A 24,203-nucleotide genomic window follows, 5' to 3' on the forward strand; every position below is an offset into this window, starting at 1 on the left:
GGCTCCTTCAATGTTTTTTTTTTTTTTGAGAAATGAGATGGATGTTTCCAGAAAAAAATCAATCCGCAGTTCTAACCGGAAAACCTGTCAAGGAAAGTGACTCCATTCTGCGGTACTTTCAGAGCACTTGAATACAGCTAGTGTATAGTAAGTAACTGTATGACCTTAGTCTATCATTAAGGGCCTATTCCACCCTTTCATAAAATTGTCTGGTCAGAGAAAATATTCCGAGAGGTCAGCTACCTGAGCTCACTCAGCTGACCTAGACAGGTACACAGGTCCATCAGGTGGAGATGAGCACCTCACAGCAGCAGGAAAGCCTGGAAGAGCTTCATGCTATGGTGCTTAGGTAGTGTGGTAGGCCCATTTCCTTTGTATCTCCTCGATAGTAGGAGAATAATTCTGGGGTCCTAGATAGGGCTGGTACCAACCTGGTCATCAAGTGGCTGATGGCTTTCAGTGTTTTCCGGGGACCCATGGGTATAAATGGAACAGACTATAGACTGGCTCCCTCGGTAGTGTGGTAGGTCAATATCCTTAGTTTCTTTTGTTGGTCAAAAGTGGGAGAATAATTCTGGGCCCTAAAAAGGCAAATAGATTTGTAGTTCCTGTATTCGGACTGGTGCCAACCTGGCAATCATGTGGCTGATGGCTTCCAATGTTATTAGGGGAGCAATGGCTATAAAAGGAACAGACTATAGACAGCTTCTCTCTGTAGTGTGGTAGGTCCATTTCCTTTGTATCTCAAGTTGGTTGATAGTAGGAGAATAATTCTGGGGCCCTAGATAGGAAATTACGTTAGTATTTCCTGTATTGAGATTGGTGCCAAACTAGATATCAAGTGGTTTCCAGCATTATCAGGGCTAAATGACTATTGTTCTTGATCTCCCAAGCTCTCCAGGGTGGGGAGACCTCTGTCAGGTTTTATTGTCATCTATGTCCCCATTGGTTAGGATTACCCTCTCCAATTGTCCTGATGACAATTGTTACCAGTACAGAGAGTGATCCTAAATTTTAGAGATGTCACCAAAACACGAATAGAGGGAACTTGTCCAATCCAATCTTTCCAATCCTCCAACTGTTTTGGTGGCAACTGCCTAAATGGGATTTCTCCTTAGTTTGGAAAGATTTACACTCACTTCCTGTGGTGTCTCTGGGACAGGAAGTGAAGGGAGATCTCTGCAATGGGACACAGACAAAAACAATTTATGGAAAGTTAAAACACTATAAGTAAGCATTTCGAATTCTTGAATTTTCAGTCCTTTGACTTCCACCTTTTAGGTTATTGGCAGGGTCTCTTTAAGCACCCTATGCATTTTAATGCAGATGCTGCAGTTCACGTGCACAGGTAAGTTATATGATGGGTGGATGTGCACTCTCTGTTGTGTGATGCATTGATGGGCTGTAGGGCCTACTGATGGCACCAGAATAAAAACTACAGATTGTTGAGAACACATGTCAAAACGCATGAAAATCAACATGGAGAGGTATGAATCCAGCCTACAAAAAAAAAAGACACTTATAACAGCCAATCCCTTTCCAATGTTCATCTATTTGGAGGACTGGGCTCTTGCCACCTCCGGAATAAACCTTGAACAGTATCCACATTAACCTGAAACCAATCCTAGATTTACCTCTTCCTTTCCATCACACAACCTACTAAACGAGCAGATAAAAACCTATTGAGAATGTTGTCTCTTCCAAAACAACATCTCCAAACATAATAGAGAACATAATGGTCTCATAGCAAAACTTTTCCACATGTGGAAGTCTTAATGCTGCAATATTAATAGACAAAAAAAAAAAATAACATTGTCAACAGCTGAACACAATGCACAAGGAAAAATGGCATCTTTTTGTAGGTTCTACCCCCACCAGAACAGACCAGCAAACCAGCAAATACAAGGTTATATACTAATAGTCCAGATACAATTTTATTCCAGTATAGAGTCAGAGAACAAAATCAAAAAGTGGAATTCAACGCGTTTTGGGAGTCCAGAAACACCCCCTTCATCAGGGTTTGCATTAAGAAATAATGTCTATGGACTGAATTATGGGTGCAATGTAAGGATGTAATTCCACGCCTGGGATACCCACTTCTGTGTACCACTGCCCATAGTACTGAATGGCCATATGGGGGTTTACACCACTACTTACTTAACCCACGCATGCATACAGCTTTATGCGTGTAATGGAGTAAACCTGCACACAGCCATTCATTACTATTGGCAGCTGTACATAGCAGCTGTATATCCCAGGTGCAGAAATACTCCCGCACGGGGCGGACTGACAACTCATGGGGCCCCCGGGCAATAGGGGATCATGGGGCCCTTGTGTCCATGCCCAAACAAAAAAGCCTATGAAAAAGGTACCAGGGGCATCTCATGGGGCCCTCTACTGACCCCGGGCCCTCGGGCAGTACCTGAGTTTCCAAATGGTCAGTCCGCCCCTGATCCCGCAGTTTAGCTGTATGCCTTGGATGCAGACTGTATGCAGGCTGTATGCTCATAAATATATGGCCATAAATTATATATATATATATAATTAGTTTATTTATTGATTTAAATTATTAATTATATATATATATATATATATATATATATGTTATTATTATTATTGATTTAATTTATAAATATTAACAGTATTACAGATAATGCTGTACTTTGTCCCTATACCACCAATATATTCAAGAGCAATGTATGAGTATACATAGAAAGCAAATTCATGTTTCATTAACTAGCAGGAAAAGACCTTTCCAGAGGAGCTAGCAATCAAAAGGGCCAGTTTTTATTGTGTGTGGCCTCTTATCATCATGGAAAAGTTGGCAATGTCTGAACCAGTCTGACCTTGTAATCAAGCACTTAGGGCCTATTCACACTTTTGCAAATGCTTGTTGCCACAAGGTAGCATACCTGCTCTATGTACATTGTGGTGCAGTTCATTGTGAGTGATCCTCCTAATGCAGTCCAACACACCGTAGTGCACCACTGTGCATATACCGTGACCTGCAATGCACTGCATTTTTTTTTATCCTTTGACTTGCACACGGAATGAGCTGCCTTAACGCAACATGGCAATGTGTACCACAACGTGTTTTAACCCACCATGATGGAGCACTTAGGTCTGAATGGGCCCTTGGTCCAGTCTTCATTATCATGTACAGACTGGCTCGGAATTCTTCCTCATTCTACCAATGGGACCTACCTCTTTTTCGGACATGTACAGCTGGTCTCCCCTGATCACCACATAGCGGTTTTTCCAGATCTCTCGGAAAATCCCTTTTCCGCAGAACTTCCGAATCCAGCCTACTTTATCCGGCTGGCTGGGTGGTTGGTTCCCATCCAGGAGGCCCTAGAGAGAAAAGGAGGCAGGTAAGCTAGGCAAAATTTTCAATTGCTCATTCCACATATCTTGCTGTAACACCTGTGCAGATATAAGAAAATGCATTGAAGGCAGAGGAGCATGTTTATACAAAAGTATTGTATTAAAGTGGAACTGTCATTGGGGGGGAACATGGAGGCTGCCATTGCTGATCACCTAATGCTAGGTGAAAGGTCGCTGCAGCACCCACTTATACACACAGCCATTTTTAATGCAGGAACGTGTACGTTTGGATTGTACACTTGCATTCTGGATAGCACAGCCTGTCTCTCTTCTCAGCCAAAAGTAAAAAATATAAGTCACAGTTTAGCTCTTCTTTCTGCGCTTAATGTGTCAAAAAAAGACTGCATACATTGAAATCTCCATCCAGAACCAACCTTCCTTGATGCGTTTTGCCACTGCTGGCTTGCTCACAAGGATAGAGAACTTCCCCTATCCTTGTGAGCAAGACAGTATTGGTGAAACGCATCAAGGAGGGCTCAGTTACTGTCACACTGCAAAGATGGCCTCACAATTGTGATTGTATCTCTACAGTCAACTGAATTGTACAATTTTCTTTAGGACTCATTCATTTCCGGTGCATTGAGCTGCATTGAGCTCAATGCAAGGACACTCGGGAAACAATTGTTCTCTACGTGCTCAGTTCACACTCTACTAGTGTGTTGCATAAAAGTGCAAACCCAATACGCTTGTCATGATACAAAAAGGTAGAATTTTGACTCTTGATGTGGCATGTACAGAAAAAAAGCACTTTTAAAAACTAATTTCAATGCGCAGTTAGGGCCCATTCAAATCTTGGAATTCAAGGAACACATTATAGGAACAATTTACCAATGAGGACGTTCATGTCTATGTGTCTATTTTTTGGGGCATTTTGCGCTGTGAGGCCCATACAAGTCTATGGCAATGCATGAAGACATGCATATAATGCGTTTTATTGCATTTTCATGCGTGGCCTGGAAGTAGAAAGTTCACAACACTGATGTTACTAGAGGAAATCAATCCCGGTTGGCCAAACTACAAAATACATTTAAATTTGAATTAATGCATCAAAAATGAACTGCTTCACTTAGCAATTGGAAATGCATGTCAATGTGCAAAGACGTACATTAAAAAATGGACAAAAGCAGACATGGCGTACCTAACTGTATATATAATGAATGGACTGTTGAGACAGATCTTCATACTGAAGAAGGAGCGACCACTGTGACCAAAAAATGGGAACAGATATTTGGGTCTAAATGAGCTCTGGGTTTTATGGGTAGAACTGTCTCGGACAGTCCTCATTAGCCTACCCTGGATTACAACAGTTGGAGAATTAAAGATTGAATCTGTTTCTGGACAGTTCCTTCTCCAGACCAACCAAAAGAAAAACAGTACTGAAAGATCCAGTTGTGTCAAGTGAAAACCTGAATTAACCGTAGCCCTCTGCATGAGCATACCACCAGTAACAGAACCAATCTCTCTATACAGTACATACACCAGGGCCTGACTCCAACATCCACAGGGATCCCTTGTCCTAATTACAAATTATTAACTTCAATAAACCAGCGAGGACAGCTCCGACACGTCGTATGTCATCCTTCATGGCCATCAAAGTGCATGCAAATACAGCAGCTTTTCCTATGTAAATGGTGTGTAGAGTAATAAATGCAGGACAATTATGCTGTCTTCTCTGTACAAAGCGAGAACACGTCTCATCTTTAGAATATTCTTTAATGGATGCATCTGAATGATGGCAGTATCCAGCTTTTTTCTTTAAAGGGAGATCAAATGGCCATTGCACTAACATTTCTAAAAACTACACAGAACCATCTGCCACAATTTAATTCCTTTATAAGAGACTCTTGGTAGGGGCAAAGCCCTGCAGGAAACCTAGCTAAGAAAAGCTACTCTACAGGAACCATAATTGAGAAAGGTTGTTCTAGTGGAACCCTAGTTGAGAAAGGTTGTTCTAGTGGAACCCTAGTTGAGAAAGGAAACTCTAGAGGAACCCTAGTGCAGAAAGGCAACTCTAGAGTTACCCTAGTTTTGAAAGGCAGCTTTAGAGGAAACTTAGTTGATAGAGGCAGCTCTAGAGGACCCTGCAGGCTGGATGGAATCCTGGTTGAGAAAGACTGCCCTACAGGAACCCTGGTTGAGAAAGGTTATAGTAAAGGAATCCTGATTGAGAAAGGCTGCTCTAGAGGAACCCTAGTTGACAAAGGCAACTCTAGAGGAACCCCAGCTGAGAAGGCAACTTTAGAGGAATCCTAGTTGAGAAAGGTAGCTTTAGAGGAACCCTAGTTGATAGAGGTGGCTCTAGAGGAACCCTTAGGTCTTTTGGAATCCTGGTTCAGAAAGACTTCTCTACAGAAATCCTGGTTGAGAAAGGCTGCTCTAGAGGAACAATAGTGTTCCACGGAATCCTGGTTAAGAAAGGCTATCTTAGAGGGACCCTAGTTGAGAACGGCTGCTCTAGAAGAATCATAGTTGAGAAAGGCAGCTTTAGAGGTGCCATAGTTGATGGAAGCAGCTCTAGAGGAATCCTCAGGTTCGATGGAATCCTGGTTGAGAAAGACTGCCCTATGGAACCCTGGTTGAGAAAGGTTATACCAAAGGAATCCTGGTTGAGAAAGACTACCCTATAGGAACTCTAGTTGAGAAAGGCTGCTCTAGAGGAACTCTAGTTAGTTGAGAATGGTTGTTCTAGAAAACCCCTAGTTGCGAAAGGTTGTTCTAGAGGAACCCTAGTTGTGAAAGGCTGTTCTAGAGGAACCCTAGTTTAGAAAGGAAACTCTAGAGGAGCCCTAGATCAGAAAGGTAGCTTTAGAGGAACCATAGTTGATAGAGGCAGTTCTAGAGGATCCCTCAGGTTTGATGGAATCCTGGTTCAGAAAGACTGCTCTACAAGAACCCAGGTTGACAAAGGTTATGCTAGAGGAATCCTGGTTGAGAAAGGCTGCTCTAGAGGACCCTTAGCATTCCACAGAACTCTGGTTAGGAAAGGCTATGTTAGAGGAACCCTACTTAAGAAAGGCTGTTCTAGAAGAACCATAGTTGAGAAAGCCTACAGTGGAGGAAGCTCACATTAAGTAATTTTTTTATTCAACCCACTGGTTGAACAAATCAAATGACAAATATATGGGCTGCTTTTGCTTTCACGGAACCCTGGCTGAGAAAGGCTACGCTAGAGGAACCTTAGGGTTTCACAAACCCTGATTTAGAAAGTCTGACCTACGTAATCACCTGTCTGCATCTCCAGAATTTTTTTTTCAATAGTACATGTTTTGTCGAAAAAAATATTCTGTTGCTGTTTTTAAGCTGAATATACACACCTTACAATCAGGATTTGCACTTTGGCACCCTAATTGAAAAACTGGTTTCATTTAACATGCTGGAAAATAATTTTATAAGATCTAAGCAGGATGCACCCTTTGTATCATGATTGGACAATTTTGCTAGGTGGCAATCAGAATCTTTGTCTAAGTGCATTAATCTTACAATCACCAATGAACTGCATGTTTATTGCTGGATGTGGTATCTATACATGGAAAATACAATGAAAATATTAGTGGATTACAAGAACAGATTGTATTGTACGTAGCCAGCTTCAGAGATCATTTCTGATTGGATGAAATGAGTTTTTGTGCCAACTGACCTTGCGTTGCACTCTGAATATATCTGAATGAACCTCAGAGAGTATCTGTTCTAGAATCTGCAGCTTTCTACTGGGCCTCAAATGCAGTTGGTAGCTAGAGGGAGAAGCTTGAATTTGATTGGTTCCTCCAGGCCTCTTTGAAACAATTCTTTCCTCAGGCACATTGATAAATGAAGCTCATTATCTCTTTATCAATATATTTAACTACAATCCAGGTACACAAAGCAAAGTACAAGACAGTCTATAAAAGCCAACGCTGCTCTCGATTTTCAGGATTGCTCACGGTAATGGTTGACACCTCTCCCACAGAGTGATAACAAGCACCTCCGGCAGTTGGAGGCTTTAGGTATTGACGGGGAGCTTTTCAAGCTCTTCGGAAAATCTCCCTTCAAGCAGGCCTGATGCTTGTATCTTCCATGACCTAATGCTGACCCAACACATGCAAATCTCTAAGGGATCTCAACCAGATTTCCATCATAAAAATGACTAAAAGCAACCCAGCACCATTAATCGCTGCACTGTTCCAATGCGCATGTGAGCCTCGCACGCCTGCTAGTCGCATTTGGGGTGTAATGAAGAAATAATGGCTGCTCTAGAGGAACCCTGATTGAGAAAGGCTATGCTAGAGGAACCCTGGTTGAGAAAGACTGTTCTAGAGGAACCATATAACTATAGATAGACAACAGTAGAGGAATGAAAGTTGAGAAAAGCTGCTCTAGAGGAACTCTAATTGAGAAAGGCTGCTCCAGGGAAACCCTAGAGCCGTCCATACTTGGATGATCCATGTATGGGCAGGCTGGTTCTACAGAAGTCAATCCACCAAAAGACGCAGGTGAAAAGGGTCCTTAGAGAGTTGTCACTGGAATAGATGTCCCCACTGGAAGATCTCCCCTCTATTCCTGTTCTGTTGGCAGCTCAAAATTTAGCTTTCTCCCTTGACGTTGGTCAAATCAAGGTAGTATCTCCCTAATAGGGACACAGACAGCAATAAAAACCTGACAGGGGTTCTAACCACTCATCACTCTATCCAAAACTAAAATAAACATCAGCTAAATTGTCTGGTAAAACAAAATGTCCGTAATGAGCGGATACTTCCAGCTACAGGAAATTGTGTAGGACCATTTCATTCTTAAAGTGAACCTGTCCTGTGCCCATGTAGGCCAAAGTTCATTTAAAGAGGAGGGCACTAGCAGCACATGTATAGCAGCTACACTTTGCTCCCCTACCACCCTGTTCAACCACAGAGGAAGTCTAACAAAAGCTCTAATTCAAATCAGCTACATACATTCCAAGTGCATCAAACCAAAGTGTTGGACCCCTGAAGAGAGACCACTGGCTACACACAGAAAGCACATTTCCCATTCTGTAGCATGCTAGCATGGAACAGGCTGTTCTACTCATGATGTGGCTGCTTTCTAGTGAATACGACTTTAGTGGTTTATTTACACCACAACGTTTATGTTAGCGCATGCATCTTGTAATACATCGACTTGCGTTTTTGAACTGCATTGTACAATGGTGTGAATGATCCTAATTTAGCTCCATTGTTTTTCTGCTATCTAGCTGGTGCTTTAGGCTCTAAGTTTCATTGAGCTTCCATTCAATTGTGATGGCACAGGGTTGTCTGTGGCCAATCGCCAGCATTGCCAGGGGGAGTAAGACTGATGAGTAACATGATCCTCCGTACCTTGAAGTGCAGTACTGGGTATTACTTTTCTCTCCTTGTGGCAAAATGTGGTGTCATGGAAGCAAAGGGAAGGCAAAATGGGCTGGTGAACAACCATGAACATTATCATATTGCCAAGTACTATTGTGATGGCACTTGATTGCCTGCAGCCAATCACCAGCACTGCCAGGTCACAGTAAGATTAATGAGTGACAATAATCCCCCAACACTGGTGTATTTAGGTTTTGTGCTGCCCTAGGCAACACAAAAATTGGTGCCCCCGCCCCCTTGCAGAAAGATCCTGACATTGACCAAGAGCACCCCTGCCCTCCACCCCATACACCAGCCACCATCCCCCATGGCGAGAAAGACACTCACCTTCACAGCTCCGAACATCCCCAGGAACGAGAATCGGGCTGTGCATACACCGTCATGAAACCCGCAGCATCTCTCGGAACCCACCAGGTCCCCATGCCGCGTGTGTCCCTTCTTCCGTCCCTTCTTCCAAGGGGCAGTGCTGCCCCCCCTGCAAAATGCTGCCCTAGGCAAATGCCTTGTTTGTCTTGTGATAAATACACCCCTGTCCCCCATACCCGGATGTACTGGGCATTCGTTTTCTCATGACCAAACGTAGTGTCATGGAAGCAAAGGAAAAGCAAAAATGAGTGGCTGGTGGGTTACCAATAACATTATCCTATTGCCAAGTTCAATTAGGATGGCAATGGATTACCTGCAGCCAACCACCAGCCCTGCCAATTGGAAGTAAGAGTAATTAGTGACACAAACCCCCCCATACTTGGAAGTACAGTACTGGGTATCACTTTTCTATTCTTGTGGCCACATGTAGCGACATGAAAGCAAAAGAAAGGTGAAAATAAGCAGTTGGTGAGCTATTGCCAAGTTCTATTAGGATGGCACTGGATTGCCTGCAGCCAATCACCAGCACTGCCAGATGGGAGTAGGATTAATAGGCAACATGATACCCCATAACCAGATGAACTCAGTATTACTTTTCTCTCCTTGTGGTCAAGTGTAGTATCATGGAAGCAAAGGGAAGGTAAAAATGACCGACTGGTGGGCTACCATTAATGTTAATTCATTGCTTTATCTTGCATGGGCACAGTCTCATATTACCAGGCCAGTCCATTCAAAAGTGATACTTCAGTTATCAGTGGAGTCCAGTAGGCTAAATCTCGTTTTAAGGAGTCCAATTGAGGAGCAATTTCCTTCCTCAGTTTCTTAGTTTGGAGTCTTTCAAAGCCCCCTTTGGAGATTTGGGTTCCCAGCTCCTCCTCCTGCATTCTCTATGATGTCAATGAAATCTCACATAGTGGGGCCCCTCGTTATGGTAGGTGTGCAGACCATGAAACACAAGCCTGGGGATCTCATGGTCTCAAGCCTTGTGTAAGTACCAGTAATAAGAGTAAACCATGAGGGGGTTCTGAGTGGATCAGACTAGCCAATCAGTGGAAAACTCTCCACCTGGGGAGCCCATTCTGAGGAGCTAGCAAACTAGCTAGCCTACGGGAATAATCATAAATCTGACTGATGATGGTGCAACGATCCTGTTTACTCCACTACTAGTGTATAGGAGGACTGTTTGGGCTGCCAGAGCAACCAATCAGCTTCCAGCACAGGCTAGACAATGATGGGGAAACACAAGACCTTTTTAGATATGCGACCCAGTCAAATACAAAGATTTAAAGTATTGGTAAAGTAAAAAACCCATCAAATGGAAGACAGATATATATCTAGAAACATCAACCAACAGTTAATGATGTGTAGAACAGATACCGCAGATTGAAAGATCAACACACTTAAGATCACCATACACATTACAATCTGACTGTTCAATCTTTGTACAATAAATTTTGTATAAATTTGTACAATCAACCAAAAAAATATGAAAAGATACCTAAAGTATCCAATCTATCTGTATCCAATCAGGCAGGCCCTTGCACTACATAGTTGATGGAAGATCCAAAGGAAATTGTACAATCAGATTGTAATGTAGCGTGTGTTGTGAGCTTTACATGAATATCAGAGGAGATATACAGGCATGTAAAGAGATGGATAAGAGATGGCTGGTGAGAGAAAAAGGAATAGATTTGTGTATGTGTGAGAGAGAGGTAGTGTGGAATAGATGTGATAGAGATAGATAGAAAGATAAAAAGAAAGAATAAGAAAAAGAGAGACAGAGAGGGAGAAAGAAACATAAGAAAAGAGAGAGAGAAACACAGAAAGATAGAAAAACAGAAAGAAAACAGAGAGAGAAAAAACAGAAACAGAGAGAAAAACATAAGGCGAGAGAGAAACACATAAAGAAAGAGAGAGAAGGAGACAAAAAAAGAGAGAGAACGAAAAATAGAGAGAAATATATAGAGAGCAAGCAAAAGAGAGAAGAACACAGTGAGAGAGAACATAAAAAGGAAATAGAATGGAAAAAGAGAAAGCATATGAGAGAGAGAAGGAAATAAAGAAAGAGAGAAAGAAAAAAAGAGAGAAGGAAGGAAAGCAAGAGAGAGAGAAGGAAGGAAAGAAAGAGAGAAGAAAAGAGAGAGAGAGAGAAGGAAGGAAAGAGAGAGAAGGAAAGAAAGAGAGAGAGAAGGAAGGAAAGCAAGAGAGAGAGAAGGAAGGAAAGAAAGAGAGAAGAAAAGAGAGAGAGAGAAGGAAAGAGAAGGGAAAAAAGAGTGAGAGAGAAAGTAGGAAAGAGAGAGAGAGAAGGAAAGAGAGACAGAGAAGGAGACAAATAAAAATAGAGAGAACAAAAAAATAGAGAGAGATGAACATAAAAAGAAAATAGAGTGAATAAAGAGAAAGAATGAGAGGGAGAGAAGGGAGGAAAGAGAGAGAGAGAAGGGAGGAAAGAGAGAGAGAAGGAAAGAGAGAGAGAGAGAAGGAAAGAAAGAGAGAGAGAAGGAAAGAAAGAGAGAAAAGGAAAGAGAGAAAGTGAGGGAAAGAGAGAGAGAAGGTAGGAAAGAGAGGTAAGGAAGGAAAGAGAGAGAAGGAAGAAAAGAGAGAGAGAGAAGTAAGGTAAGAGAGAGAGAGAAGGAAGGAAAGAGAGAGAAGAAAAGAGAAAAAAGGAAAGAGAGAAACATAAATGTGAGATTGTTAAAATTCCTAAGCATGATATAGAACAATGTCTCTGTATGTAAGTACATTTTCTACAAATAGACATACCAATGGGCATATGCATAGAAATATCCCTGTACACAAGCACACATCTCTGTATATACACAGCCACATACCTCTGTGACAGACACATATCACACTGCACAGATCTACAACAACCTACATTTCAGAATCATGCAAACACAGCCTTGGCTTGCAAATCTTCCCCCACTCTGCCCGCATTTCCATCCATCTACAGACAGCAGCAGGCTGAGCATGCAAGCCTTCAGAGAAGCAATTGAGGGCAGCTGTTTGCAATGCAGGGAAGGCAGCGAACATTACACCGCACAGCAATCCCTGCTCAACACAGATGGAGCCCCCCTTCCTCTTCCTCACTAGAGTGGCAGCCCCTGTTCTACTCACCATGGAGATGCCCTCAACTCCACTCTACTGTGGTGGTACCCCCTCAACATAGAGGTGTCCCTATATCCTCCCCACCATGGTGGTACCCCCAGTGTCATAAAGGTGCCACCACTTCCTACCCACCATTGTGGTACCCCCATCATCATTGAAGTGCCACCATCCCCTACCCACCATGGTGGTACCCCATCAGCATAGTGTGCCCCTATTTCTGGTACCGCTTCAATTGCTCATCATAGCTGTGTGCCCATCTCCGCTCCACCATGGTTGTACCCCCTTCATCAAAGGGTGCCACCATCTTCTCCCCACCACGATGGTACACCCCTAAACCACAGTGGTGCCCAATCTGCTCCCCACCATGGTGGTATCCCCCTCCCTGGTCACTCATGATGCCCCCATTTCCTCCTTTTCATGATCGTACCCACGATGGTGCCTCCAACTTCTCCCCACCTGGTAGTACCCCATCTCCTCCCCACCATGTTGGTACCCCCCTGATCTTAGCGGTGACCCCATCTCCTCCCCACCATGTTGGGTCCCCCTCATCCTAGTGGTGCCCTCATCTCCTTTCCACCATAGTAGTACCCCCACATCCTAGTGGTGCCCTCATCTCCTCCCCATCATCATGGTGCCCCTTTCTTCTCACCCTCTTTGCAGAGATGTTCTTCTTCATGCTACAAGCTGAGCTCCAGGCTGCTGGCTGATGGTGGTGTCCAGGCTTTGCACAGACAGAGCTGCTTCCCCTCTGTGTGTCCCCAGGCTCTGCTGCTGCTGCTGCTGCTTGTCCTCCTTCTGCAGATCTAGTTTCACTAAGTCCAGCCAAGCCTCTTTAACACAGAGACATGTCCACACACACTGACACACAGCCCCCTCTGCTTCCCTTCTCTGTTCAGTAGCTCCATCTATGGTGAGCTACTGTGATGTAAGATCAGAATACAGAGCACATTACATTGTAACACGTGAGGAGGCTTCCTCCTTTGTTTCTGATTATTCACCCCCCTTACTCCTCCCTGTCTCTGGAATAGGAGGGGTGGGGGGCATAGAATGGAGGGGGGGGGGTGATTGTGTAATATATTGAGGCCCCCTCATGCTTGTAGACACCTATTCAGTCATCCCCATCATTACTGACCCCCCTTCTCCAGCCCCACCGCTGGCATACATTTATTTGTAACCCTTCCATAGCTGCGGAGGGCAGGCCACTGCCAGAAGAGCCGGCGGTTTTAAGGCCAAGCCAAGGTTTTGAATAGCCGAGTGTGCGAGTTTATACCATCCGTGGGGCCAGCCGTGCTTGGGAGAAAAAATATCATTTTAGAAAAATCAATTTTAGGTAGATTTTTCATTGAAATCAATTGTGTGAAAAGAAGGGGGCGCTGAGGTATTAACATGGTGGGGAGGAGATGGGGGCACCACTTTGATGAGGGGTACCACCATGGTGGGGAGACGATGAGGGCATCATTAGGATGGGGGGGTACCACCATGGTGGGGAGACGATTAGGGGAACCTTTAGGATGGGGGGGTACCACCATGGTGGGGAGACGATGACACCATTAGGATGGAGGGGGTACCACCATGGTGGGAAGACAATAAGGGCACCATTAGGATGGGGGGGTACCACCATGGTGGGGAGATGATTAGGGGAACCTTTAGGATGGGGGGGTACCACCATAGTGGGGAGACGATGAGGACACCATTAGGATGGAGGGGGTACCACCATGGTGGGAAGACGATGAGGGCACCATTAGGATGGGGGGGGGTACCACCATGGTAAGGAGACGATTAGGGGAACCTTTAGGATGGGGGGGGTACCACCATGGTGGGGAGACGATGAGGACACCATTAGGATGGAGGGGGTACCACCATGGTGGGAAGACGATGAGGGCACCATTAGGATGGGGGGGGTACCACCATGGTGGGGAGATGATGAAGGCATCATTAGGATGCTGGGAGTACCACCATGGTGGGGAGATGATGAGGGCATCATTAGGATGGGAGGAGTGCCACCATGGTGGGGAGATGAGGAGGGCACCATTAGGATGGAGGGTGTACCACCATGGTGGAGAGGAGATGGGGGCACCACTAAGATGGGGGTACCACCATAATAGGGAGGAAATGGGGGCAGCACTGTGATAAGGGGGAACTACCATGGTGGGGAGGAGAGGAGGGCACCATGATGGGTAGGAAACGAGGTACCATCATTGTAAAGAGGAGATAATCATGATGGCCAGGAAAGGGATATACCACCACAGTGAGGAGGAGATGGAGGCACCACTATGGTTTGGGGGGGGGGGGGTACCACCATGGTGGAAAGGAGATGAGGGTACCACTTGGATTGGAGGGTACCACCATGGTTGGGAAGAGATGGGGGCACCATTAGGATGGGAGGGGAGTTACCACTGTGGTGGGGAGGAGAGGAGGGCACCACTAGGATGGGGGGTACCACCATGGTGGGGAGACAATGAGGGCACCATTAGGAATGGGGGATGCCACCATGGTGGGGAAAAGATGGAGGCACCATTAGAATGAGGGTTTACCACCGTGGTGAGGAGGATATGAGGGCACCACTAGGATGAGGGGTACCACCATGGTGGGGAGACAGTGAGGGCACCATTAAGTTGGGGGGTACTACCATGGTGGGGAGAAGATGAAAGCAACACTAGGATGGGGGTATCACCCTGGTGGGAAGACAATGAGGGCACCATTAGGATGGGGGGCTACCACTGTGGGGGGTGAAGATGGGGGCACCATTAGGATGGGTGGAGTTGCCATCGTGGTGGGGAGGCTATGAGGGCACCACTAGGATGGGGGGTTACCACTGTGGTGGGGGGGAGAGGAGGGCACCACTAGGATGGGAGAGGTACCACCGTAGTTGAGAGGAGAGGAGGGCACCGATAGGATGAGGGGGAGCACCATGGTGGAGAGGAGATGAGGGCACCACTAGGATGGGGGGGGCACCATGTTGGGGTGGGGAGGAGAGGAGGGCACCACTAGGATGGGGGGGGCACCATGGTGGGAAGGAGATGAGGGCACAACTAGGCTGGGGGGGAGCACCATGTTGGGGTGGGGAGGAGAGGAGGGTTTTACTAGGATGGGGGGAGCACCATGGTGGGGAGGAGAAGAGGGCACCACTAGGATGGGAGGGAGCACTGTGGTGGGGAGGAGAGGAGGGCACCACTAGGATGGGGGGAGCAGATGAGGGCACCACTAGGATGGGGGGGAGCACCATGGTGGGGAGGAGAGGAGAATTGACCATGATAGACCAAAGTAGTCAAAACTTTTTTATTTTCATTTGGGATTTTCTGCCATTTGTGTCTACATTGGGGAGATTTCCCTTCACTTCCTGTCCCATAGCCAAATCAGGAAGTGAGAGGAAATCTGTCCAAAGTTGTCACCAGAACTAATGTCCCCATTGGAAGATTCCCCCCTCTATTCCTGTTCTGGTGACAACACACAACTTGGGATTTTCTTTCACTCTCAGTGAGAACAGTAAACAGGACAAACAGACCTACTGAAGACAAATAAAAACCTGACAGGGGTTCCAATCACAAAACAACAACAAAAATGTCTTTAGTTATACCTTTAAAGTATAATTGAGGACAATTTGTTTTTTTTTTAAATGTAAAGCTGCGTGACAACACTGCTCCTCCATATAGACACCATGCAGTGAGTGTTGTCACCCTAGGACAGGAAGTGACATATTTCTATTGACGTGAGGTGCAGTGAAGTGAATGGCTGTGTGTACTGAGCCCAATGGGTCCCGACCGATGTTTGGTGGGTTGAGCGCCCCCTATTGGTGCTTTCTTGTACCTGATATTAGTAAGTGTGATGTGTTGGAAAAGATGGGTGTCTGATTGTCAGTCCGTAGTGGTGCCATAGCAGCCTATTCATGGGCTTTCCTAGTGTAATGTGTGATGGAGGTTCAGCTTCACTTTTCTTCTATCTGCTGCTTTATAGTGACCCTCCCGCCACATACATTGCATGTATATTACATACGTTGTCAGAGATCACAGTACTGCCCTGACAATGCCTTCATCTACTTTCCTGCCCAGAAGGCCGGCACCATCTTTGTTCAGGCATCATCCAGGGTCACCATCTACTTCCTGCCCTCAGAAGGTGGCTCTTAGATGACACAATCATGTAAATCCTGGTGCCTGTTCAGTTATTGGCTGTGTTCACAAATGCTTGACACAGATCAGCCTCATGCTGCAGCCTCTTACCTTGCTACAAAGTTACAGTGCACAGTCAACAGGGGAGATTGAGGAAATGCTTCCTCCTGCCTGCAGAAGACTGATGACATCATCTCAGAATAGGCAAAGTCTGACACAGATCAGCCTCTGTTGCAGCCTCTCAACTTGTGACTTGCTACAAAGTTACAATGTACAGTCTGAGAGATCACTGGGAGAGAAGAGATTGAGGAAATGCTTCCTCCTGCCTGCAGCAGCCTAATGGCATCATTTCAGTCTAGGACTGGAGATTAAGGACTGCTCTTTAACCCTTTCCTTAACGCCAAATGGTTCTGTGCTAAGAGCAGGGGCGGACTGACAACTCATGGGGCCCCCGGGCAATAGGGGATCATGGGACCCCTGTGTCCTTGCCCAAACTCAAAAAAGCCTATGAAAAAGGTACCAGGGGCATCTGATGGGGCCCCCTACTGACCCCGGGCCCTCGGGCAGTGCCCGAGTTTCCAAATGGTCAGTCCGCCCCTGGCTGAGTGCATTCACAGCACAGTGACCGAGCTGTCCACCGAGAGCTCCCGATCACCGTTTAGTCAGGATGCCGGCGCAAGGGACTCCGGATCATGCGATTTCTGTGACAGCCAATAAGAGTGATCAAATGATCGGGAAGCCCACCACCTCTTCCCGTCTTTCAGGACTCCATAAAGGGCTGGCACCAAGGGGATAAAAAAAAATACATGGAGTCATTCCAAACACTGATACTGTTGCTGTGTTTATCAGTGTCCTCGGCTCCTTCCTCATAGACAAAGGAAGTAAAACAAATGTCTCCCCCTCAGGATCCAGGAATAAGGTGGTCTTCTGGTGAGCTAGGCGTGGGAAAACTGCGACAGGAAAGGTCAGACGTCAATGGCACCAGTTCTACTGAGAGATTCCCATCTGACCGTCCAATCAGCACGCAGGACTGTCTGGAGCATCAACACTGAGCGTCACTGCAAATCTAGAGGGACACAACACATCCCCATACATCTGCATTGTACCTCCACCAGTGACTCATTCCTCCCTGTATGAGGAGCACATGGGGGGGTATGGTGCTCATACCGCTCACCGCCCGGCATGGGCTTGGGGGTGTTATAGGAAAAGTGTTGTGTGTTTTCCAGGAGCTAACATTTTATTATATTTATTATTTGTAATATTAGTATATTTATTATTATTATTATATTTGTTATTATTTGTATTATTAGTATAATTATTATTATAGTTATTAGCAGTATTATTATTATTATTATTCCTTTTTTTAATTATATTTGTAATATTAGTATATTTATTATTATTGTTATTATTATTTATATTATTAGTATAATTATTATAGTTATTAGCAGTAGTATTATTACTATTATTATTATTATGGTTGTTATTGTTATTCTTCTTCTTCTCTTTATTATTATTTGTAATATTAGTACATTTATTATTATTATTTGTATTATTAGTATAATTATTATTATAGTTAATAGCAGTATTATTATTATCATTATTATTCCTTTTTTTATTTATATTTATAATATTAGTATATTTATTATTATTGGTTTTATTATTTGTATTATTAGTATAATTATTATAGTTATTAGCAGTAACATTATTACCATTATTATTCCTTTTTTATTATTATTATGGTTGTTATTCTTCTTCTTCTCATTATTATTATTAGCAGTAGTAGTATATTTATTGTTAATAGCAGTAGTAATGTTATGTTTATTCAATATTTGTATTATTCTTGTTATTGCATTTTTATTATTATTATTATTAGTAGTAGTAGTAGTATTATATATTTTTGTATTATTATTATCATTAATAATATATGTATTATTAGCAGTAGTATTATTATATTTATTGTTTTTATATGTATTATTATTAATACTGCATTTGTATTATTATTATATTTAATATTATAATTATTATAGTACTTGGAGGAAACCCACACAGGCACAGGGAGAACATGCAAACTCCAGGCAGGTGGTGTTAATATATTTTTTATTATTATTATCTCAGTGTTTACCTAAGAATATATATACTATCATTATAATTAGCAGTAGTAGTATTATATTTATTGTTAATAGCAATAGTAATGTTATGTTTATTCGATATTTGTATTATTCTTCTTCGTGTTATTGCATTTTTATTATCATTATTATTAGTAGTAGTAGTAGTAGTAGTAGCAGCAGCAGTATTATTATATTTTTTATTATTATTAATCATTAATAATATATGTATTATTATTAGCAGTATTATTATTATTATATTTTGTTGTTATTATATGCATTTGTATTATTATTATATTTAATATTATAATTATTATAGTACTTGGAGGAAACCCACACAGGCACAGGGAGAACATGCAAACTCCAGGCAGGTAGTGTTATTATATGTTTTATTATTATTATTATTATCTCAGTGTTTACCTAAGAATATATATACTATTGTTATAATTAGCAGTAGTAGTATTATATTTATTGTTAATAGCAGTAGTAATGTTATGTTTATTCGATATTTGTATTATTATTATTATTATTATTCTTGTTATTGCATTTTTATTATTATTATTATTTTTATTATTATTATTATTAGTGGTAATAGTAGCAGTATTATTATATTTTTTATTATCATTAATAATATATGTATTATTGTTAGCAGTCGTATTATTATACTTATTGTTATATGTATCATTATTAATACTGCATTTGTATTATTATTATATTTAATATAATTATTATAGTACTTGGAGGAAACCCACACAGGCACAGGGAGAACATGCAAACTCCAGGCAGGTGGTGTTATTACATTTTTTATTATTATTAGTATTATCTCAGTGTTACCTAAGAATATATAAACCCAATTAGCTTAAGGTATAACCAAAGGCAAAACGTTTGTATAGTTTTGGACGGAATGGAGAGAGATTACAACCCCTGTCAGGCCTTTATTGCAGTCTGCTCCCCTGTTAGGAAGAGTCAGTCTCTCAGTTTGTCCTGTTTACCATTATCATTGAAAGTGATCGTAAAAGGAAATCTGGCTTTTTGTGTCATCCCCAGAAAGGTAACAGAGGGGAAATCTTCCAATGGGGACACTAGTTCTCTAGTTCTGGTGACCTGGGGGTTCCCAAGGAATTCCCTTAATTTGCAGGGATTTCCTCTCACTTCCTGTTTGGCTATGTGACAGGAAGTGAAGAACAATCTCCCCAATGGGACACAGATTGTGAAGAATAAACTGGCCGGAGATATAACCCTCCCTTACTCTATCCAAAATAAAAAAAAAGTCTGCCTAGAGTTCTACTTCTGGAGTCGTTTGGGGTTTTCTGTTCACATATAAAATAATGCAGATTACTTAAAACCCCCATAACACATATTTTCTGAAAAGCAGAGACCCTGGGGAATACAATTTTGTCACATATGACATTAAAAAAAAAATTGGAACTTCCAAAAAATTAACTTTAGTGTCGTTATAGTGACATTTTGTATTTGGTAAACCGTTGGACTAATTGGTGCAATGGTTTACCAAACGCAAAATTTCACTACAACGACACTACAGTTCATTCTAGGACAGGCCAATATTTTCTCCATGTTTTGGAATATAAAAGAAGACGTTGCAGCGAGTAAATAGATACCCAACATGTCAAGCCGTAACTGCTTCCTATCTGCCCTATAGCAGAAGTACTGCTACAGGGCGGCACGGGTGCGCAAAATCATGTATATACACAAGAGTTTGCATCCCCGGGCACCCTACCTTCGCCGCCATTCGCGGCCTCGGCTGTCAATCACCGGGTCCCGGCCGGTGATTGCTCGCCGGCTTGGTGATTGCCAAGCATCTCCGATGGGGGAGGGGGAACTGTTTGTAAACAATACAGTTGGCATCTCCTGCACACTGCTTTGCAGGGCTCTGCATAGCTGAGCCCTGCGAAGCAGTGTGCTTACATTGAAACACACAGACATGGCACACAGTTAACCCTTTGATCGCCCCACGTTAACCCCTTCCTGCCCAGTGCCATTAGTACAGTGTCAGTGCTTTTTAGCACTGATCACTGTATTGGTGTCACTGGGGATGTCAGTGACACCAAGTCAGTTCCCCCCCAGTGTCAGAATGCCCACCGCAGTCCCGCTATAAGTTACTGATCGCCGCCATTACTAATAAAAATAAAAAATCCCAGTATGTATACCGCCATATGTAGACGGTATAACTTTCACGTAAACCAATTAATTTACACGTATTGGGATTATTTTTTTTTACCAAAGACACGGAGAAGAATACATTTTGGCCGAAATTTATGATGAAATTTGATTTTTTAAATTTTTTTTACTGGACATGTTTAACCTCTTCAATACCAGGCACTTATACCCCCTTCCTGTCCAGGCCAATTTTCAGCTTTCAGCGCTCTCACACTTTGAATGACAATTGCGCGGTCATGCAACACTGTACCCCTCAGGGGCGGACTGACCATTTGGAAACTCGGGCACTGCCCGAGGGCCCAGGATCAGTAGGGGGCCCCATGAGATGCCCCTGGTACCTTTTTCATAGGCTTTTTTTGAGTTTGGGTAAGGACACAGGGGCCCCATGATCCCCTATTGCCCGGGGCCCCATGAGTTGTCAGTCCGCCCCTGGTACCCATATGAAATTTTTATCATTTTTTCACACAAATAGAGCTTTCTTTCAGTGGTATTTAATCATCGCTGAGTTTTTTATTTTTTGCTAAACAAAACAAAAAACACCTGAAACTTTTGAAAAAAAAACGCACTTTTCTTCGTTTCTGTTATAAAATTTTGCAAATAAATAACATTTCTTCCTAAATTTAGGTCAAAATGTATTCTGCTACATTTCTTTGGTGAAAATAATAATAATAATTGAATTTGTATTTTTTTCACGTTTCTATTGTTTTTTATTACATTTTTTCTTTTTTGTACAATTTTATTTTTCAGCACACTGTGACCAAAGCAATACAGTGTTACCATGGTAACATTGAACTACTCTGGGCAAGTGATCGGGATTTTTCTTTTCTTTTTTTTTTTTCTACACATTGCTAATACCGATGTATTTCATTGATATTTGCAATCATTGTTACTGAATGAAACTGATTAATTCAGTCTTTTGTTATGATTAGCTGTGATCGGGCAAAGCTCATCACATGATACATATGGGCAGGGGCGGACTGACCATTCGAGCACTCGGGCACTGCCCGAGGGCCCGGGGTCAGTAGGGGGCCCCAAGAGATGCCCCTGGTACCTTTCATTGGCTTTTTAATAGGCTTTTTTGGATGTGGGCGATGACACGGGGATCCCCTATTGCCCGGGGGCCCCATGAGTTGTCAGTCCACCCCTACATATGTGCTGTGATTGGCCCTGTCTGTACCATGTGACTGCTTTGACCAATCACAGCTAACAACATAACTGTATACAATGGGTGGCATGACAGGAAGCCATCCATTGTATACAATCGATATGTGATCTGCTGTGATTGGTCACAGCGGTCACATGACACTGGCAATGGGCCGGTGTAGTGATATGTCATTGGCCGAGTCCCATGGACACAGCCGGTGACAGATCGCGTTGCTGCACGGCACCGCAGCCAAGTAGGCGACTCGTTTTGACAGGACGTCATATGACACCCAGTCAAAACGACGAGTGTCCCGCCCAGCCGTCAATCTGCTATAGACCGGGCAGGAAGGTATTAATAGCAAAAAGCCAAAAATATTGTTTTTTTTTCCTCAAAATTGTCGGTCTTTTTTTTTTAAAAGTACAAAAAATGAAAAAACGCACAGGCGATCAAATACCATCGAAAGAAAGCTCTATTTGTGGGAAAAAAGGAAGTAAATTTCATTTGGCTGCAGCGGTGCATGACCGCGCAATTGTCAGTTAAAGTAACGCAGCGCCGTAACGCAAAAAATGGCCTGGTCAGGGAGGGGGGTAAATCCCCAGAAGGGCAAGGGGTTAAAATTGTACACCACAAGGGGGTTAAAATTGTACACCACAAAGTTCGATGGCAGACGTTTCCCATGAGGGTTGTGCTGAGAGCAACCCCCCCGCAGGTCTTCAGTGACCAGGAATAACGAGCCGTCAAACGATCGATCCCATTTCTGCATGCGTGGCGATACGTAACATGTGCAGCACAGGAAACGTTTTCCTATGTAGGCTCCCCCGACGCATGTTCCCGAGTGCGAGTTTTGGGGGAGGGGTGTAAGTGCCCGAGTGTAACTTTATTATTTTTTTTACACTTTTCTTTTCCACCCAACTTTTTTTTTTTTTTATCTCTGTGATAGCATTTCGCCATGACAGGTTCCTGTTAATGAGACGCTCGCGGTCTATTAGAGGAAAGAAAAGGCGTACGAGCGTACCGGAGTGTCCACCTGACAACCGGCTTTACGGCTGTAAACCACACCCCCCTCCCCCGCTGCTGATTCAGGCATAGGGCGGTGGCAGTGAAAGCGTTAATGTCATTACAAAGTCATTTTTTTTCAGTCTCTTTAAATCTTGCAGCTTCCATTAGGATAAGACCTGGTGCTCCTCCCACTGTTCTAGGGTGACATCACTCCGCCCCTGTCTCCCAGTTGTGCCCCTGGGTTGTCACACTGGGTGGAGACTGCAAAGAGTGTATCTTTAAAAAAAAGAAAATGCATATACATTTGTTCTGGGTGAGTGGGAGCCGAGTGAATGTTATTAGGCTATGTTCTCTCCAGGTGGAATGTGTGAATTAGGAAAATGCTGCAATATGGTCACTAGATGGCGATGGTGATTGTAGGATCATCAGCTCCATCTAGTGGCCATAATTTGGTGTTTTCCTGATTTGCTCTATTCTGTATGAAGAATTAAAAAAAATAACAAAAACTTTCACACAGAATGAGTGTACATGCAGTGTCACAGCTCTGCAAATGTTCTATAAACCAACCTTCTAGCATCTGTTTCAACAGCCATGGTACACTGGTGTCACCATTGGGAAATCTAATAATGGGCACAGTGGGTGTACAGGCCCAGGAACTCAGCACAGGGATGGTGGGAACCCCTCATAATGGGCACAGCGGGCGTACAGACCTGGGAACTCAACACAGGGATGGTGGCAACCCCTCATAATGGGCACAGCGGACGTACAGAGCCCGGAGCTCAGCGCAGGGATGGTGGGAACCCCTCATAATGGGCACAGCGGGTGTACAGAGCCGGGAACTCAGCGCAGGGATGGTGGGAACCCCTCATAATGGGCACAGCGGGCGTACAGAGCCGGGAACTCAGCGCAGGGATAGTGGGAACCCCTCATAATGGGCACAGCAGTCGTACAGAGCCGGGAACTCAGCGCAGGGGTGGCGAGAACCCCTCATAATGGGCAAAGTGGGCGTACAGACCCGGGAACTCAGCGCAGGGGTGGCGGGAACCCCTCATAATGTGCACAGCGGGTGTACAGACCCGGGAACTCAGCACAGGGATGGTGGGAACCCCTCATAATGGGCACAGCGGGCATAGAGAGCTGGGAACTCAGCGCAGGGATGGCGGGAACCCCTCATAATGGGCACAGCGGGTGTACAGAGCCTGGAACTCAGTGCAGGGATGGTGGGAACCCCTCATAATGGGCACAGCGGGCGTACAGACTTAGGCACTCAGCACAGGGATGGTGGGTACCCCTCATAATGGGCACAGCAGGTAGAAGAGACTGTCAGATGATTTAATTCTCTATCTTCCACAGAACACTGAAATCTCATTTTCGGGTAGACTAACCCTTCAATAAATGGCATTCACCTACATAAACGCTGACAGACTTTACCTTTGAACATGTTCCTATTCCTAAGCCT

At 43.7% G+C, this 24,203-nt stretch overlaps 1 protein-coding gene across 1 annotated transcript in view; it reads right to left on the minus strand.

Annotated features, from left to right (window-relative positions):
• PLEKHO1 (pleckstrin homology domain containing O1) overlaps nucleotides 1-13,175 on the minus strand; it is a 79,735-nt gene extending 66,560 nt beyond the window's left edge. The window contains 2 exon segments of the mRNA XM_089655497.1: nucleotides 3,205-3,351; nucleotides 12,862-13,175. Coding sequence (XP_089511623.1) covers nucleotides 3,205-3,351; nucleotides 12,862-12,888 — 174 coding nt within the window. The 5' untranslated portion in view covers nucleotides 12,889-13,175.
• Between the last annotated feature and the right edge of the window lie 11,028 nt (nucleotides 13,176-24,203).

Source organism: Staurois parvus, unplaced genomic scaffold (genome assembly GCF_062004578.1).
Source record: "Staurois parvus isolate SC_StPar_1 unplaced genomic scaffold, SC_StPar_1.0 ptg000842l, whole genome shotgun sequence".
NCBI lineage: Eukaryota > Metazoa > Chordata > Amphibia > Anura > Ranidae > Staurois > Staurois parvus.